General features: G+C 58.5%; 1 protein-coding gene across 6 annotated transcripts in view; it reads right to left on the bottom strand.

Annotated features, from left to right (window-relative positions):
- The window catches only part of ABR (active BCR-related), a 185,980-nt gene continuing 169,658 nt past the window's right edge, over positions 1,547-17,868 (bottom strand). For 4 of the 6 annotated variants that reach the window (XM_021066122.1, XM_021066120.1, XM_021066123.1 and 1 more), the window contains 7 exons: positions 10,018-10,077; positions 9,633-9,742; positions 8,920-9,059; positions 7,743-7,877; positions 6,850-6,955; positions 4,660-4,807; positions 1,555-4,146 (listed from right to left, as the gene is read on the bottom strand). In XM_021066122.1, coding sequence (XP_020921781.1) covers positions 4,057-4,146; positions 4,660-4,807; positions 6,850-6,955; positions 7,743-7,877; positions 8,920-9,059; positions 9,633-9,742; positions 10,018-10,077 — 789 coding nt within the window. In that variant the 3' untranslated portion in view covers positions 1,555-4,056. 6 annotated transcript variants of the gene reach the window in all.

Genomic DNA, 17,868 nt, shown 5'->3' with positions numbered 1-17,868 from the left:
GCCGGCCCTTTCTAAACACCCTCCTGTGCGCTGGCCGAGAGGCGTGCCTGTGGCCTCAGCCGCAGAGCCTGTTATGCTCTGACCTGGACCAGGCCCGGCCCAGCTACTGGCTACGAACAGACCATGATGCGGGGCTGTTCGCCTGTGCCCTTATTTATTTATTTCTTTTCCCCTTAAACATACTAGTGTTTTTGACTTGACCTGTGGCCTTTTTCAGACAGTAGCAGCTCAGCCTAATGGTGTGCCGTACGCCAAAAATAGCCTCTTACAGTTGGGATCTGCCACAGGTGCTGCTTGACTCTGGTGCTTCGGTGGTGGGATGAAGGCGAACTCAGATTTTGTTCTTGGGAACAGGCGGGTAGCTTGCTTGGGGCACGTAATTCTAGCCGCCTTTAGTGGGTGGCAACATGTCCTTTTTCTACCGGATAGTCATTCCTTTGCCTTTTTTTGGGTTTCTTCCCCCTTGTCTTCCAGCTTACCCACCATAACCAGAATTCAGACTCAGCTGAACCATCCTGAGTGTGTGTGTGTGTGTGGGGGGGGGGTGATGATGTCAAACCTAGCTGGTCACACCTTCCTCCGGCCGTGTCTGTGTTTCCTGTGGGATGGATGTGCGCGCAGGGCTCGTGCCCTTCTCTGGGGAATATAGTGCCTGTCCCGGTCTCAGTCGTGAGGCGCCACTGCCGCCAGGCCGGCTGGAGTACCCTCAGAGGTCTGAGAACAACTTCCTATACTGCCCCTCAACAAATGCAAATCCCCCATAAGCACTTAGAGCCAGAGCAGACGCTCCTACCTGGCACCTGCCGGCACACTGCTGGGATGCCCGGCATCTTCCATCCTCCAGGCTAGTGCGTGGGGTCAGATGTGCTGAACGACCAGGTACAAGAAATGCTTGCCTCCCGACTGCCTTGGCAAGATGAGCCCTGGGCTGTCCGTGGCTACGAGTTCAATAAGCCAAGCACTGTCCACACTGACTCTTCAGTCAGGAGAGGAGATGGATAGTTTCCTGTTTTCGATGGCTCCGGAGTCCGTATGAGTTCATAAACCAAACACCAGTTTTCGGAGACATCTGTTCCTGATCTCCAGAACAAACACAGGGGCCAATGGCTGAGGCTGGCGGGCGCCTACACAGCCCCCCTAGTGCTCTCACAGGGGCTGGGCCCGCTAGGGCTCCGGCCTCCAGTGAGCAGATTAGGCCCAAAGACCTGCCGCTTCTGAGGAAAATGGAGCGGAGAGTTTAGCTAAAATAAGGCTCCACTTGGATGGACAACTTCCTGCCATGTCCCTCAGGCATTCGCATGGCCCGGTCCCTGCTGGGGCATTTGTACTTGATGTTCGTGAAAAGGCAAGGAGAGGGCACAGGCTCGCCTCCCCCCAGACTGCCCCGGTCCCCACAGAAAAACCGACGGGAAGCCCAAGGGGCAGTTAGCTAACCAGGTAAATAGATTCTTGGAAACTCACATCTGGATGCAGCTGGAAGAGTTAAATGTTTAGCTTGGTGGTCTTCCCTGGACTCCTGAGAATACGAACATCCACACCACAGGGCTGAGTTCTGTGCAAATGTTGGCGCTTTGCATTTTTTTTTTTATTAACGTTTTCCTTTCACGTGGTTTACATCAATTTATAATAATCTACATAAGTTGAAACAGAACATAGACCAAAGAAAAATATATCCTTACCAACTTATTAAAGTCAAATATTAACGAAGGGTCCCTTCCTACCTGTATCAGCAAACACCGGCAGCGCACAGCCACTGCCGGCAGGACAGGCGTACGGGACTCCTGCAGCCTGTCTGCTGGGCGCCTGTTGGCACAGCTGCCCTGCTGGGGACCGCGGCTGGGGGTTCTGGGCTGCATAGTCCCTGTCTCCCAGGAGAACCCATGGGCTGTTTTCCTTGGTACAGCTTAGTCCAGGTCTGGTCTCACCCTCCCCACTCTGGGGGTGGAATTGGTAACTATTCTGGGCCTTTCGCGTTTCCCAGCCGGTTCTCATAACTGCCTCAGCAAGGCTGGGGGCTGCAGTAGCAACCTGATGCTGAGAAGCAAACGTCCCTTGTTTGGGGAGGTGGGAGGTACCCATTTGGGGCTGAAAGTAGCTCTGGCTGGGCCTCCATTCAATGTTCGTTCCAGTCAGTGGCTCTGGCAGCAAGAGCCTTCCATGTCACACACCAGCTCCCGAGGGCCGAGCAGGCTCCAGGGACAGTCAGACACTGGGGATCTTTAGATGCAAGTGGCATTCCTTCTCCACCTGTCTCGGAGCAGGGCTCCTTGCTCAGCTGCTAACAGGCAGCCGGGCGGCCAGTCTTTCCCTCCTCTAAGGCATCTCTTTCCTCTGATACGCACAAAATGTGTACCGTTCTGCCCACGATTGGGCAACAGGCGTAAACAAGGTGAGAAAGGGCCCTTCCTCTCACTGAGCAAGTGCTACAGCGTTAAGGCCCCACACCGTCCTCTACGACGGCCCTGAGCTCAGGCCAGGGGAGCTGTTCTCGCCACTCGTGAGGGCTGAGAATCTAGTCTCTGCCACACAGGAGAGCCAGGGAGCTGCGTGCCCTCCCAGGCCAGCTGCCATAGGCTGGCAGCCTCTGCTCTGGTGCGAAAAACTGCCCTTTGGGGTGCTTCTCATTCCTTCCCAGGAGGGCCTCAAGGTTGGGAGTGGAACCTGCTGGTTCCAACTCTGCAGTAGAGCGTCAACAACGAGGGTCCCCTGCAAAACCCAGTCCCAAGAGAGGCAGGTGCCAGGGACTCCTGCTTCTTCCCCACCTTGCGGCGTTGCCCAGAGCTCGCCTGAAAGGCTGCATCCAGAAGCCGGGGGTCGGGGGGCAGCACCATGATGGCTGGCTACTGCTGGACCACGCCCGCCTTTCCCAGGCCCTGGAGCACCCGTGGCCGTGGGGCTGCCCATGGCAGTGCTTGGCTGTGGAGAAAGTGTGTAAAATCTAAGGCAAAGGTACCACGAGGTCTGTGAGACGCGGGGAAGGCTGAGCCCTCCTGTGGAGCCTGCCCGTTTCTGGACACCTGCCTCAGCCATAGTAGGTGCGCCCCCGGAAGCCGGGCCCCACTTAAAAAGCCACTGCAACGCCTCGCTGCCCGGAGCCTCGTGCCCCCGAGTTCCCTGCTGCTCCTCTGAACGCCCACCCGGATGGGTCCCGCCCCGCCCACCTCCCCGCGTTCCTTCCTGACCCTCTGGCTGCCCTGATAGCAGGTCACCTGTAAGTCTCTACCACTCAAAGGAAACAGAACACCAGGGAAAAGGGAACTGAAAAGCAGAAGCGACACTCAAAGATGCCGCACCAGAGACAACAGGTAAACCCCAGAAACGGAGATTCTCAAGTGGAAAAATCCCAGAAATCTGCTCTCCAGCCTGTGCTAAGCTGAGGATTAGTGTGAGTCCGTCTCCTTGTCCAACATTTGCACAGGCAGCAAGGCAAGCGGGCGCGTCCGCAGGCGGAGGGCACAGAGTGCGCCAGGGGCGGCCAGCGGCAGCATCTGACAGCCACCACTGCCACCGCCGTCCAGGGCTGCCTCCGACTTTTGAGGCGATGGATCGAAAACCAAGGCTGCACATGCAGGCGGGCAGGCGGGGAGGGAGGAGAGGGAGGAGGAAGACGGGAGGCTGCCAGGAGACGGCGATCTGGGAGCAGGGCCAAGAGAGGAGAAGCTGGCAGCGCTTACAGAGCGAAATGAAAGCCCTTGGACTGGACTCAGGAGGCAAGAAAGTGTTGGGGAAATGAAAGAACAAAGCAGGCCGTCTGTGTGCCCACACCAGGTCGGTCACTACCTCTTCCGCATGACAGACAGACGTGAAACAATTCCCGAACGGCACGGAGCATTAGACACAACTAGGGGGACAGAGGGCGGAGCCCGGGGTGCGGGTCAGCTGGCTTTGTACAAGGTGGCACAAAAGACGCACGTCTTCCAGTTCTTGGAAATCTGTGTCCCTTGGAGTCTGGCGCGCTGGGTTTGGGAGCTCTCTGTTGTAGTCCCTAGAGTCTGAGTCGGGGCCCCGGCTGGAGGGGCCGGCTCCGGCCGCCCCCACAGCCGCGCCCGCCTCGGGCTACACGTCGGTGGAGAAGTACAGTGTGTTCCGCTTCAGTTCTGCGAAGGAAATGGGGGGGTGCTGCAGGTAGTAGAGGAGGACCTGGACCTGTGGGGAGACAGGGGAGACTGAGGCGGGGGTCCTCGCCCTGGAGGCCCTCCTCCCACCTGCACAGAAGAAATGGCCTCTGCCCCTTCCCCACTCGCAGCAGTAGAGGGCGCTGCGGGCCAGAGCCTGGGGTCACCTCCCCAACCTCAGTCCTGAGCTTCCAGAGGTTGGCCTTGGCTTGGCAGCCCTGCCTCAGACGGGACCTTGCCCTGGCCTTGCAAGGCTCCCCGGGAAGCTTCCGCGTGCAAGGACAAGGCCCCAGGTGGCCCCGGGTTTCCCCGAGACCCCCGGGGCTTGCTCGCTAAGGCCCAGGTGCTCCCAGGATTGCAGCCAGTACCTGGGACGGCACCCTCTGGGCCCCCGGTCTAGGCTTATACTTTCCAGGTTGGGCTGGGAGGGGTGCGACATCCTACAGACCAGCAACCCAGCTGCTCACGAGGGGCGGGTGTAGGACCCCCACGCCCCAGCCACCGTTCTCCCTCCACCAGCCACGACCTGGACGTGGCGAGGTACCTGTGCCATGACATCGTGGGACCAGATGTCGGCAGCTGATGTGAGGTGTGCTTTGCTCTCCACTTCCGAAGGTCTCAGTAACGTGGGGCCAAACACAGTAGCCAGGTTGTGAAGGGACATCTTATTGACGGGCTCCTTCTCAGCAACCCTGAAAGGGGCGGGGCAGGGGGAGAAAAAAGAAGTCACGTCTGGCAGCCCCCAGACCCTGAACGCTCACAGCTCCTGCAAGGCTTCCCGCAGGTGGTCACTGGCCCCCCTCTCCTAAGGGGAGGGTGGGAGGGAGGGGAATAAGCCAAGGGACCAAGTTCCCAGCTATGTTCCAGTACATTCCAGTAACAGATTCTCAGCTCCCGGGCCACCCCCTGAACTGATGGTAAACAGTCAGAGCCAGACGGACCCAATCCAACTCCCTTGCCTGGTCCAAGAACTTTCCCTATGATAATGGATGCTCATCACATGCCTTTGGGGGGGAAGTAGTATCATCTCCACTGTACAGATGAAGAAACCAAAGTCCAGAGAGGTTAAGTGCCTTGCCCAAGGATACACAGCTAGCAAGTGGCAGAGCTGGGATCTGAACCCAGGCAGGGTCAGAGAGGGCGGGGCCAAAAGCAGGGGCAGGAGCCGCAGTTGCTAACTAGGTCCCAGGCTCGCCTGCTGTGCAGTGGCAGGAACAACCCTCCTCCCAGACGAAGTCCAGGGGCTATTCTCCCAAGCTTTTCCAGAAGGGTCTTCCTCAGGGGACCCCGGAGCTGCCTCCCTTTGGATCTTCCTCTAGTTTTCTTGCATAACAGGCCAGATGCTCTGTAGATTATTTCCCCTGAGTGACAGCAGGGGCTGCCATCTGTGACTGGTGTCCAGGCAGGCTCAGTACCATCCAACACGTCGGAGAGGCCCCGGGCCTCCCCAGTCCTAGGCATGTTTCTGGGGTATGTTTCTGGGGTCAGACCCAGCTGCCCTGAGCAGCGCCTCTCAGCCCACTCCCACTAGACTGTCACCCCACCCTGCAGGCAGGCAGGAGCCATGGATGCGCCTGCCGATTGCTTTGGAAACGGGCAGATACTGCCATGCCAGGAGGCAGCTGTGCAGCTGGCCCAGCCCCACAGTGTGTGTGCGCGTACACACACACACACACACACACACAGAGCAGCCAGGGGCCAGATGTGGGAACAGACTGTGCCCGGTTCCCAGGGTGGAAAACCTAATGAATTTTCCCTTCCCACTCCTCCTCTGTGTGTCCTCCCCACAGTGCTCGCCAAACTATTTGGGAATTGGTTGGGACTTCAGCCCCGGCCAAACCAAAGGAAAATGTCTCATAATGGGAAAAACAAGACAGCAGCCCAGGCATTCTCAGGTCTCCGCAGGCCCTCCAGAGCCCGGCCTGGCGGAGCCGCCACTGGGAGCCTGGGCCGGAGGGCCCACGGCCCCTCCCCAGGGGCTCTGCGGTCCTGGGTGGCAAGTGGATTCAAGGGATGCCCGGGGACTTTTCCTCCCACTCACACCTAGAACCAGTCCGAGGGCCAAAAGTGAGCGACAAGGTCACGGTCAGGGCTAGCTTCAGTTCCGAACTTGGCTGCAGACGCCAACTTTAGGAGCTCTCGGTCAGATCTGACTACGGAAGGCGCAGAGGAGGAGGAGGGAAGGGCTGTGGCTGGGATTTGGGAGAGGTGGATGCAGAGGACAGAGCTGCTGCTAACCCCAGTCCCTGCCGGGCTGGGGACTCCAATTCCCCATCTGTCCAATGACGTGTGGGTCAAGAGCAGCCGGCTTCACACTGATTGTGACCCATGTAACACACACACATGATCTCCTGGTACACGCAGTGGACATAACCAAACAGAACAACCCACACGCTTGCTGCTCGCAGTGCCCCCGAGACTGTCTCTTCCACTCCATTCAAAAAACGCTAGTGGACTGAGTGGCCCGCCTACAGTCCTTGGCTCTGGCCTGCCTTTCTAAGCATTCTATGGCCAATATTTGAGGTTGCCATGAGGACCCAAATATTTTGCAAAACAGAAGACTCTGAACGCAAAAATCTGAACAGCACACTCTCGCCCTGCCGTGGTGGCCCAGCAGAGACCGGCACCCACGAGGAGGCGCCGAGGACGTGGCTTCCCCGCCGCGACGTGTCCTCCCCAGCTGGAGCCTGCCCTGGCTCCAGCCCCCTCCCCGGGATGTGGGACCTGCGGTTACCTTTTCAAGTGTTCCAGCAGGAAGAGGAAGGTGATGAGGTTGGGGTCGGGCAGGGAGCGGAGCAGGTGCATCATGCAGTTTTCCTTGGCAGCAGGGTCTGACAGGGCTGCGGGGAGAGAGGGGGCTGGGGCAGGGCTCGGCTCCCAGGCGCAGAGGCCCTGCCAGCACCCTGTGGTCGGGAGGCTGCGGGACCCGGAGGGAAAGCCCAGGCTGAGGGTCAGGGGAGCAGACCCTGAAGGGAGAGCCTGGTATTTTCCCAAGGTGGGCTACACACAGGTTCCTCCAGGATGCCCCACCCCCCAGCCGTGACTCAGCCAGGAGGCGGCAGCGGGGACCTGACACACTTCCCTGGCTGCAGAGGCCTTTGGGGCCAGAGCCAATCCCCAGCCCTGGCCTGTGAGGCCAAGTTGAAGACAACGATGCCATTTGGTGTGACTGTTCTCTCTTTCTCAAGCACCTCCAATGCCGGAGCCTGGCAGTGAGTGCCCTTCTGTGGGCTCCTCGTTGCCCTGATCTGCCCTAGGAGAAGACGCCAGGCCTGGATTTGGCCCAGGTGGGTGGAGGCCAGAGCCCTGTGGGCCTGGGCCTTTGGCTTCCTTCTCACCCTGGGCAGAGGCGAGAAGGCGCGCCTGGAAGGCTCAGTACCAGCCACGTGAGGGGCGCTCCAGCTCACCTCTCCTTGGCCTCAGCACCAGCCCCTGACCGCGCCCCTCAGGGCAGATTCTCCTGGATGCCCGGGTTTCTAAGCAGGGAGGTCAGTGGCCAAGGAAGAGGCACAGAGGGGAGAGGGTCCAGCCCTCCAGGCCACTCAGCCACGCGGCCCCTCCTCGCGCTCTTTCCTTTGCTGGTGGGGGCCCGGCCCAGCCCAGCCCTCAGGGCTGCCGCAGGCTCACCGATGCCCTCCATGAAGGCAGGGTAGAGGCGGTCTGTGAGGAGGGGCTCCGGCAGCTCCCGGAAGTAGAGCTTGAGGGTGCCGGCGATGGCGTTGATGTCCATGTCGCTCAGCATTAGCAGGATGTCCTTGTTATCTGCAGGGGAGGCGGGGGTCAGGGGCTGTGCCGGCCACAGCACCTCCCTCCCCCGGCAGCCCTCGGCTGGCGGGTGGCCCTGTCCCGTCCCCCTGTCCAGCCTGCCCAGGGCACCCCCATTCTGTCTCTGCTCTGGCAGTGCCCACAGGGGGTCCAGGGGCAGGGGGAGGGGTGCCGAGCTCATCATCCAGAGTCCTGGAGCCACGTGCACCCATGTCCCATGCCCTCCTTCCAACTGGAACCTCCCCACCGCTATGCCCCTCTCTGGAAGGCACTGCACATTTTTATACCTAAGATCACCTTCCATCAAAGCCTCAGCTTCCAGGTGACACAGAGGAGCTTCATGCCAGCACGTGCCCGGCTCCCCACCCCAGGCTCCCCGAACTCGGCTGCTTGGCGGCTGCCCGGGCATGCCCAGGGGGCCCCCTCCCAGATGCCATGGGATCAGCACTGTCCCCCGGTTCAGGTGTCCTGACTACTGGGTATGCTGTCGCCGCAGCCTGAACAGCAAGGTGAGGGAAGGGACCAGAAGGTTGGGCCCCACCTGACAGTCAAAGGGAGAGGCAGCAATGCCCCTGCCCAGGGGCACTCGGAGCTCTGGGGGTGGCAGCGGGCACCGAGCCAGCCAGCAAGACTCAGAGCTCTTTAGTGGCCCGGCAGCTCCCCAGGCCCCCGGGGACTGGCAAGAAGACCAGGCAGACAGCTTTTGGAGTGAGCAAGATTGGCGGTGAAATTGGGCCTGAGGTCTGGGAGCCAGGTAACCCAGGGCCAGCGACTCGGCCTCGCTGAAGCTCAGTGTCCCTACCTGCTGCAGTGGCTGAGAGACTGGAGGGAGGGGGTTACACGAGAAGGTGCAGGAAGAGCCCTTGTCCCAGGGACTCCCAAGCGGTCCACCCCAAGCCACGCAAGGCTCCTCTACCATCTGCTCCTGCAGCCTCTCCCCAGGGAAGCCTCCTGCTTCTACTGCGCTCTCCTACCTGCCCTACAGGCCCGCTGGAGCCCCCGCTCCCCGCTGCCGCCCGGCTGGGCCCCCCAGACTCACTGGCATCGAAGACGGCCTTCAGCGCCTGGATGTCTGTGGCCACCCCCGATATCCGGTAGATGCCGACCTCCTCGATGCCCCTCTTCTCCACCTCCTCCACACACTGCCGGACGATGTAGGGCACCTTGGAGCGCTCCCGCCTGGGGGGGAGGGGACGTCAGGGACGGGAGGGGGGAGGGAAGCCCCCCAGTGAGAGCCACAGGTAGCCCTTCCTGCCGGCCTTGGCCTTGGAGGGCGCTGGCCTCTGATCAGGAGATGGGGGCAAGGAAAGGGCTGAGAAAGAGGCCATGCCACCGCCCCCACAGCCTGCCCAAGACCCGTGTGCCAAGGGACAGCAGGGGACAAAGGCGGAAGGACGCTAGGAAATCAATCCAAAGCCTGAAGAAACAGTGTTCCTCAGAGCAGAGGGCTCAGGTTCAAATGCTACGGGGGACCCAGCAGGTCACCCCCAGAGCGGGTGGGCCAGGTCCGGGAGATGAAGGCTGTCAGGTGTTCCACGTACTACAGGGAGCTGAGCACCTGGGATTTTCACCTGCAGCTCCCAATGTTTAAGTGCTGGCTCCTTTATTTCTAAAGCACTGCTGGAGGCAGAGAACACACCTCTGCGGGCTGCTCGTGCCCTCCAAACTGGCCTTTGTGACGGCTGACCTGGAGGGTGACTGTCGAGGGGCCTGGAGGGTGGGGCTGGCAGGGAGCCCGGGCGCAGCACCTACTTGGTCACGACACTGATCTTCACGCCGAAGACGCCGGTCTGCTTCTTGGACGGGGTCCTCTTCAGGCTCATGTCTCGGCTGGTGAACTTCATGGAGAATTCCACTTTGATCTGGCGGGGGCGAGGCGGGCACCATCCCCCAGAGCATGAGTGCCTGAGGAGCACCCCTCCAACACAGGGCCCCCCCAGACTGCACACAAGGGCCACCTCTACCCTCCAGGGCTCCCTGAAACACCTGTGGGGGGGGGGAGGGGAAGGGTGCAGAGGGAAGGCAGAGGAGGGGGGGCCTGGGCTGGGGGGGAGGGGCAGGACCGCCCCCTCCCAAGCCTGCCAGGGCCTGGGCTGCCCACCCACGGCGCCGACGCCTCCTGTCCCTCCGGGCTCACCCCATTCATCTCAATCACATCTGTGTGCCAGTTCTTGGTTTCTACAGTTTGTGGATCCAGCTGCAGAGAAAGAAAGAGGACATGAGTGAGAGAGAGATGACAGCTCAGAGACCAAGCCAGCGTTCTGCCTGCTGGTCTGCAACTGCTCAGAGGTTGGCTAAAAGTCAGGAAGACAGGACTGGGGGCTGATGCTTATCTTAACATCAGCCCTTCCTAGAGAAGGGCTCCCCCGACTTTCTCAGGCACATTCAGCCGTCACATCTCGTTCACTCCTGACCCCACCCTAGGAGATGCGTATTATCACCCCGTTTCATGGATGGCAGACAGCAAGGCCCATAAACTGAAAGCAGCTTGCTCAGCTGCCTGAATCAGAGTCGACAGGAAGGGATTTAGCCCCTGCACATTGGAGGGGTGTGGGAGGTGGTCCCATGTGGACATGAAGAGCCCTGGGTCTCAATCCCACTTCTGCCACTTCTGGGGTTTTTTTTTTGTCTTTTTAGGGCCGCACCCACTGCACATGGAGGTTCCCAGGCTAGGAGTTGAATCAGAACCACAGTTGCCAGCCTACACCACAGCCACAGCAACACAGGATCTGAGCCGCGTCTGCAACATACATCACAGCTCAGGGCAACGCTGGATCTTTAACCCACTGAGCGAGGCCAGGGATTGAACCCGCAACCTCATGGTTTCCAGTCAGATTTGTTTCCGCTGCGCCACGACAGGAACTCTGCATAAACTAATTTTGAAAAACAGTGCACGCCTTTGCACATTTTTAAGTGAACATCTGAGTATTTCCAGAGCAAATTTAAATAGCTGCAGAGAATATAATTTCCAGAATAACGTAAATATTTACATCTTAAAATAAAACTGTGACGTCATTCTTTTAAATGTATTCAGTGGAATCCAAATACCACAGGGACTGGAGACCAGCCATCATCCATTTAAAAAATACATAAACGAGTTCTTCTTGCCCTTGGAGAAACCCTGCAACATTTCTTTTTCTCCTTGAATTTGTGTTTTTAGTTTCTTTCTCCCAAATAATTATGTCCTACTTTGTATTTCTTTTTAAAAGTCTTTTATTCCTCCCCCATTATATTTTGCTTCAACAAAAATATCTGTATAAATGGAAATGAAAACTTTCCTTAGACCATAAGGCTCCAAATGTTCAAAGCATATTCTGGATTAGTTATGACAATGATTAGTAGCACACAATCATAGTTAACTAACACATTACAAATTTTAAGAAATATTCAGCAGCAAAGGAGCATTTTGGTGGAATTGCATCTCATAATGAGTAGGGCAATTTTTCTGTTTTAGTTCATGTATATATAGGAATAGTATTTTTTCTAGGGTGAAATGGGGTTTTAGCATCAGTGCTATTTTGTTTTGTTTTGTTTTTCTTTTTTGGCCACCCTGTGGCACATGGAGTTCCTGAGCCAGGGATCAGAGCCGAGCCGCAGTTGCAACCTACACCACGGCTGTGGCAATGCTGGATCCTTTCACCCACTGTGCCGGGGCCAAGTCCTCCTAGGCCCCTGCATCCTGGCACTTCAGATGCCCCTAATCCCGTTGCACCACTCCTGGTTTGGTTTTTAAAGATGTAAAGGATGAAACATCTTGTTCCCATAACTAAGTAGATGGGGCTAAAAACATTTTTATCATAGCAATGTTTGGAATTCTTTAACCTCTTTCCTCATAATTTGCCTTAAGTTGCATATATACCTACTATCAATATTTACCTTATTTTTAATTTTTATCTACTTATTTATTGGGCCACATCCGTGGCATGTGGAAGTTCTTGGGCCAGGGATTGAACCCACGCTGCTGCAGTGACAACGCCAGCAACTTAACCAGCGATGCACGAGGGAGCTCCTATTATTATCAGCGTTTTAAGGATCTCTCAGCTGACCATTTTCATCACTTTTGTGGAAAGAAAGAACTGGAAACCATGTGACTTGCGAAAGGCTCTGAAATGCAGCCATTAGTCTTTTACCTTCTCAACTCCTACACCAACACACCAAGCGTCCCTCTGTTGCCACCCAGGGCCCTCCAGGGAGCCTCGGGCTCCTCAGCAGAGGGAGGGGTGGTGGTGTAAGCCCTTCTCTGGGGGCTGCTTTGCGGCAACAGCACTTACAGGAACTGGGGGTCTGCAAGCCGATTCCCTTAAGACCCTCCTGCCCCCAGACCCCAGAACATCCCTGCACCACAGTCAGGCACTGCTGCTCTAACCGGCCCCTCACCAGAGAGGGGCTGGGCCCTGGGGCTTCTTACAGCTCGAGGTAAGTCCTTCCCACACACCAGCTGGAGGCTGGGCACACAAGCCTCCGATGGGATCTGGGGCCAGGCACAGCTTTCAGCCGGAGGAGGGACGGAATTGAAAACAGGACAGAGGGAGATGGCATGGAGAGACCGAGCACCCCCAGCGGCACCTCCACGAACACACAAGGGAACCGAGTGGGACTCGCCAGGCTGGCAAACGCTCTGTCCCACGAGGCTTGGGGCCAAGTCCTCCTAGGCCCCTGAAACCTCCCCTGCTAAACATTGTCCAAACGCTCAGCATGGCTGTAGCACAAGCTGCTCCTTCTGTTCCTCAGTCCCTCCAGAATGCTGGGTCTTGCGCACAGGCCCTGGGAGCTGTCCCCAGCCCTGTCCTCCAGCAGTAGCGCCTGGACTGGAGAGCTCTCCCCTGCTCTTTGTGGACTGAGGCAGATGCCAATCTGGGCACACTTTCTGGAAGGACCACCCCCTGCTAATGTGGGTCTCTCCAGGCATCTGCATAAGCCCCAGGCCAATTTGTGGTCCTGGCTCCTAGTGCCCCTCACCTGCCCAACCTCCTGCGACCCGGCCCCTCCTGGCAGCTGCTATGGACTGAGCTAGTGGTCCCTCCCTGGTCCTGGAGAGGCAGGTGGACACCGCCCAGGTAGGGAGAGTGCAGGGGTTGAGATCAGACCAATCTGTGTCCAAATGTTCGCTCTTCCACTCAACTGTGTGACTCTGGGCAAGTCACTTAACCTGGAATCTCAATTTCACACAGAGGGGTTCATACCTGCCTCACTTGTTATAAAAAAAAAAAAAAAAAAAAAAAAAGTAACAGCGATCGCATTTCCTGTAAGTCTGGCACTATGACAAACGCCTTACATACAGCATCTCAGTCAATAATCCCAACAAGCCTGTGAGGCGTAACCTTTCTCTCTCTCTCTTTTTTTCTTTTTAGGGCCTCACCTGCAGCATATGGAAGTTCCCAGGCTAGGGGTCGAATCGGAGCTGCAGCTGCTGGCCTACACCACAGCCACAGGAACATGGGATCTGAGCCGCATCTGCAACCTACACTGCAGCTTGCAGCAACGCCGGATCCTTAACCCACTGAGAGGCCAGGGACTGAACCCGCATCCTCACGGACAGCATGTCTGGTTCTTAACCTGCTGAGCCACACCGGGAACTCCGAGATGTAAGCCTTTCTAGCTGCTCCCGTTCTACAGATGAGGACACCAAGCCTTAAAGAGAATAAGGACTTTGCCCAGAGCCACCCATCTAGGAAGTGAGAGCTGGGGCGCAAAATCAGGTCTCCCTGACTCACCTCTGCCAAACCTGCAAGATCCCGCATACAGCACCTAGCCTGGCATTCGCACCTCTTGGCAACAAGGCAGTGGCTGTGACTGTTACTTATCCAGAAAGGGGACATCAGGCCTCCACAGTCTGGCGCCACAGGCCGACCTGCATGCTGGCAGGCTGCCTCCAGTCCAATTCTTTCATTCCTTCCCCCCCCATCGCTTTTGTTCTGTCTTCCTGGGAGCATCTGAGACAGGACCTTAGCAAGTCCTGATGCTAAGGCCCAGTCTCAGCCCTGCTTCTTCCAGAAAAACTTCCCAGATAACTCCAGGCCTCCAGAATCTTCAGTCACCCTCTGCTTCCCTGCTCCACCAGGATCCTGTCCCCTGTACCGCCTGCTGTCCCTTCACCCTGTCAGAGGCCAGGTCTGGGTAAAGCAGCAGTCGTGTTTTACTGCCAGTCCTGCCCCCACCCTATTCCAGATGCCCTCCTGCAGGTGCAGCCCTGGTGCCCTCATGGGGTGGCGGGGAGGTGAGGGCCTGCCCAGCCCCTTGGCGCCCCGACAATGAAGTGCTGTCTCCCAGGAGGCCAGCAGCCTCCAGAAACCAAGTCTATTTCAGGATGTCATTTAAATACAGCGAAGGGAGGGTGCGGAGTGGAGAGGGACATGGCACATTTTCCAGAGAGACGATGCTGTCTGAACTGCTGTAGTGATTTATAACCCTGGGAAATGTGGACTCTGCTATTTCCTGATTAGATTAGTTCTGGGGTGAAGGAGCCCCCCTACCCTGGGCCTGGCCAGCAGTGGACAGAACACCTGACCGCTCACCCTCCAGTTCCACCAGAGAGGTGCCACCCCACCGCCAGAGCACCAGGTACCAGGGGACATCAGGTCACCTGAGGGAGGGAGAAAGATGGGGCTGCAGAGAGGCCCCCCACCCCACCCTGAGGGCCCCTCCTTCACCGCACAGGTAACAAAAACGCCCCACTGAAGGAGCACAGGCAGGAGACAGAAGAGACGAAGAACATCCTGGAGAAAGTCATAAACGAGTGGCCTAACGCAGCCTCTGGGAACAGCTCAATTACACCCTCTCGCCTCTACACGGAGACCTGCTCAGGCCCTGGCTGCACCCTCAGCCCTCGCCTGAGGAGAAACAGCTGCCCTCGGGGACTGATGGCCACTAGAGAACCCCCAGGTCCCCGCTGGGAGCCCTGCAGCCCCAGGTGAGGAGCCCAGATCTCAGAGAATCTGGCAGGTGCAGGGAGGCGGCGCTCTTCTGGGCCTCAGCAGCTTCACACGGAGGGTGGGAAATGGGCTCCCAGCCTCGTAGGGGCTGAGAGGGTGGCGGACCCAGTGCCCGGAGAGTGCCCTGAGCACCCCAGCACTCTCCAGGGGGTGGCACCGTGGCGCAGGACTGTCCTCGGGGGCCTCTCTGGAGCTCTCAGGCCTTCCTCTGGCCCCTTTCTCACCAGCCTGGGGCAGGTGAGCCCAACATTCTCTCTGGCTTGAGGGCTGTTACGGCCGCCTCCAAATGCTTGGGATTTCAGAGGCTCTGGTGAGTCTGGGGACCCCTTCCCTGCTCCCCCAAGTAGGTGACAGAGACTACATTCAAGCCCAGCCCTTCTGACAGCGGCGGGCAGAGCCTCCCACAATCCCACACACCTTCTGCCACGCAGCTCGCACCAAAGTCTCCTGGCGATTTCTGCTGCTGCCCCTCCTGCGGGCGCTGCATGGCCACCTTTAAGCTACAGGGAGAGGCTGGGGAGGCCCTGTCAATGGCCGTGGGGATAACCCGTCAGGACTGGCAGCTAGCATCCCTGTGGGGGAGGGCACAGAGCAGAGGCACTGTGACTCTGGGATGTAACATGGGGGCTCCCCAGGTGACAGGGACCCAGGAAAACTGCATTCACCTGGGCCCCCAAGTCCCCACGGCCCTGTGGCACTGAGCCCCTTCAGACTGTCACTGTCACAGCACAGACCCCAGGGGTCCTGAGGCACCACCTCCTTGGGCATGACCCTTGACATCCTGTGGCCTCCTGCCCCTCTCGGGCCCTGCTCCACGGTAGCAGTGAAAGTGCAGAATCCTCACCACTAGACCGTCAGGGAACTCTGGACCCTTTTCTTTGTTCTTTTTTTTTTTTTTTTTTTAAGGGCCACAGTTGCGGCATATGGAGGCTCCCAGGCTAGGGGTTGAATCGGAGCTGTATCTGCCAGCCTAAACCACAACACCAGATCTGAACTGTGTCTGTGACCTACACCACAGCTCATGGCAACACTGGATCCTTAACCCACTGAGTGAGGCCAGGGATCGAACCTGCGTCCTCATGGATGCTAGTCAGATACGTTTCTGCTGCACCACGAGGGGAACCTGGCCCCCACCCTTTCTCTTACTTAGCACTGCTCTACCCTTGGCTTTCTTTTTTTTTTTTTTTTTTGTCTTTTTTCCTTTTCTAGGGCCACTCCCGTGGCATATGGAGGTTCCCAGGCTAGGGATCTAATCGGAGCTGTAGCTGCCAGCCTATTCCAGAGCCACAGCCATGCGGGATCCGAGCTTTGTCTGTGATCTACACCAGAGCTCACAGCAACACCGGATCCTCAACCCACTGAGCAAGGCCAGGGATTGAACCCACAACCCCATGGTTCCTAGTCAGATTTGTTAACCACTGAGCCACGATGGGAACTCCCCCTTGGCCTTCTGAACCCAGGGCCTGGCCTGGGTAGTGGCATGGACTTCACCTGAGGCCCAGAGTTGTTCTGAAGGCTAAGAAAAACCAAGTGAAGTAAACTGGCACAACTCAAGTTGTCACCCCGACAGGTGAACAGGACACTGACTAGAAGGCAGAGGTGTCTCACTGTGCTTTGGGGACCCTGCCAGAGGCTGAGCACTGGGCCGTGGCAACCAGGCCGTCTGACGGGGGTGCATTTCCTGGGGCTCCCTGGGCAGCGGCCACGGTGGCGGTCCTGGCTGGCCTTCCCCTGCCCTCCCCCAAGTGCTCCACATGCTCTGGGCGGGGTCCCCTAGAGGCGCCAAAGCCAGCCTGTCATTGGGGCCGACCACAGGCGTGAGAGGCATGGTCGGGCTGGCAGCAGGGGGAACAAGCAGGGCGCTGCCAAGAGTCCTGGAGGAGTCTGTCAACGTGGCCGCCTGAGAGATGCTCACAGAGGGGCAGGGCAGAGTGGAGGGGGCGGCGGTGGCCTGTGACCTGGCTTCTAGCTCAGGCACTCAGGCCCAGGAAACTCACCGTCTTGCCAGAGGCCGACACCCCTCACCCTCCTAAGGCCAAGGAAGCTCTGCCCCTCTGGCCTCGCTCTGCGGGGCCAGGCACCCTCTCCAGGACAGTCCCGAGACAGGCAACAGGCTTGTGCGGACGGTGCCACCACTTGGCCCCAGCTTGCCTCCCCTCCCCCTGGCGCGCTGAACCTCCCAGGCCCACATATGGAAAGGGTTTAGCAGCTCTGAAGGAGGCTTTTATGGAAGCCAGGTTAGTGCCGCCCTGCAGCAGCCCCTGTGACCTGCCTTCTCTGCTCTGCATTCCAGGCTTCGGCCTGCCCTGCGCCTGCCACCCCCTGGGCCGCAGGCCAGCACAGCTGCAGACAGCTCAGAGGGGGCACATCGCCCCAGGCCCAGGGTGGCCGCCCTCCGCTGCCTGCCCCGCCTGAGGCCTTCTTCACCCTGGAACCAGGTCTCAAACCAAGAGCCAGGAAGCTGCCCTGCCCCAGCTCAGGGCCACCAGCCAACAGGCGCAGGGCCACTCTGGGGCAAATGAGCCAGTCAGCGCAAACGCAACGCAGAGGCAGCCCCAGCGGCCCCGTCCCTGCAGGGCAGGGGACCTCAGAGGCCAGAACCGGGTTCCGACCAGGCAGTTCCATGCTGTTGCCGTGGGAAGGCCAAGGGCCGTCAGGACCACGGTGGCCTCGGCCAGCTCCCTGTGGCCATGCAGTGCTGCGGTGAGAATTGTGACAGTCCTTCTCTGAAGCTGACTTCATCCTGCCTGCCCAGGCCAGGAACGCTGTCTGGGCACAGAGCCTGCTGGTGAGGACGAGAGGCACAGCCGCCCCGTGGTCTGAGCCGCTCCGAAGGGCCTCTCATGGACTCTTCCCAGGCCCCAGTGCCCGGTTCTCACGTTCTCTGGATGTCATGAAAAGCAACTGGCAGGCCCCTTTCTGTGCACCGCTGGCTAGGCTGGGTTCCACACCCCCGAAAGCTCCCCACCCAGGGCACGCAGCCCCGACCCCAGTAGGCTCCACGATTACCCAGACAAGCAAGAAACAAACAGCCACAGACCCGAACAGGCCCTGGG

This window comes from Sus scrofa, chromosome 12 (assembly GCF_000003025.6).
Source record: "Sus scrofa isolate TJ Tabasco breed Duroc chromosome 12, Sscrofa11.1, whole genome shotgun sequence".
Classification (NCBI taxonomy): Eukaryota; Metazoa; Chordata; class Mammalia; order Artiodactyla; family Suidae; genus Sus; species Sus scrofa.
This window is presented reverse-complemented; position numbering and strand designations above follow the sequence as displayed.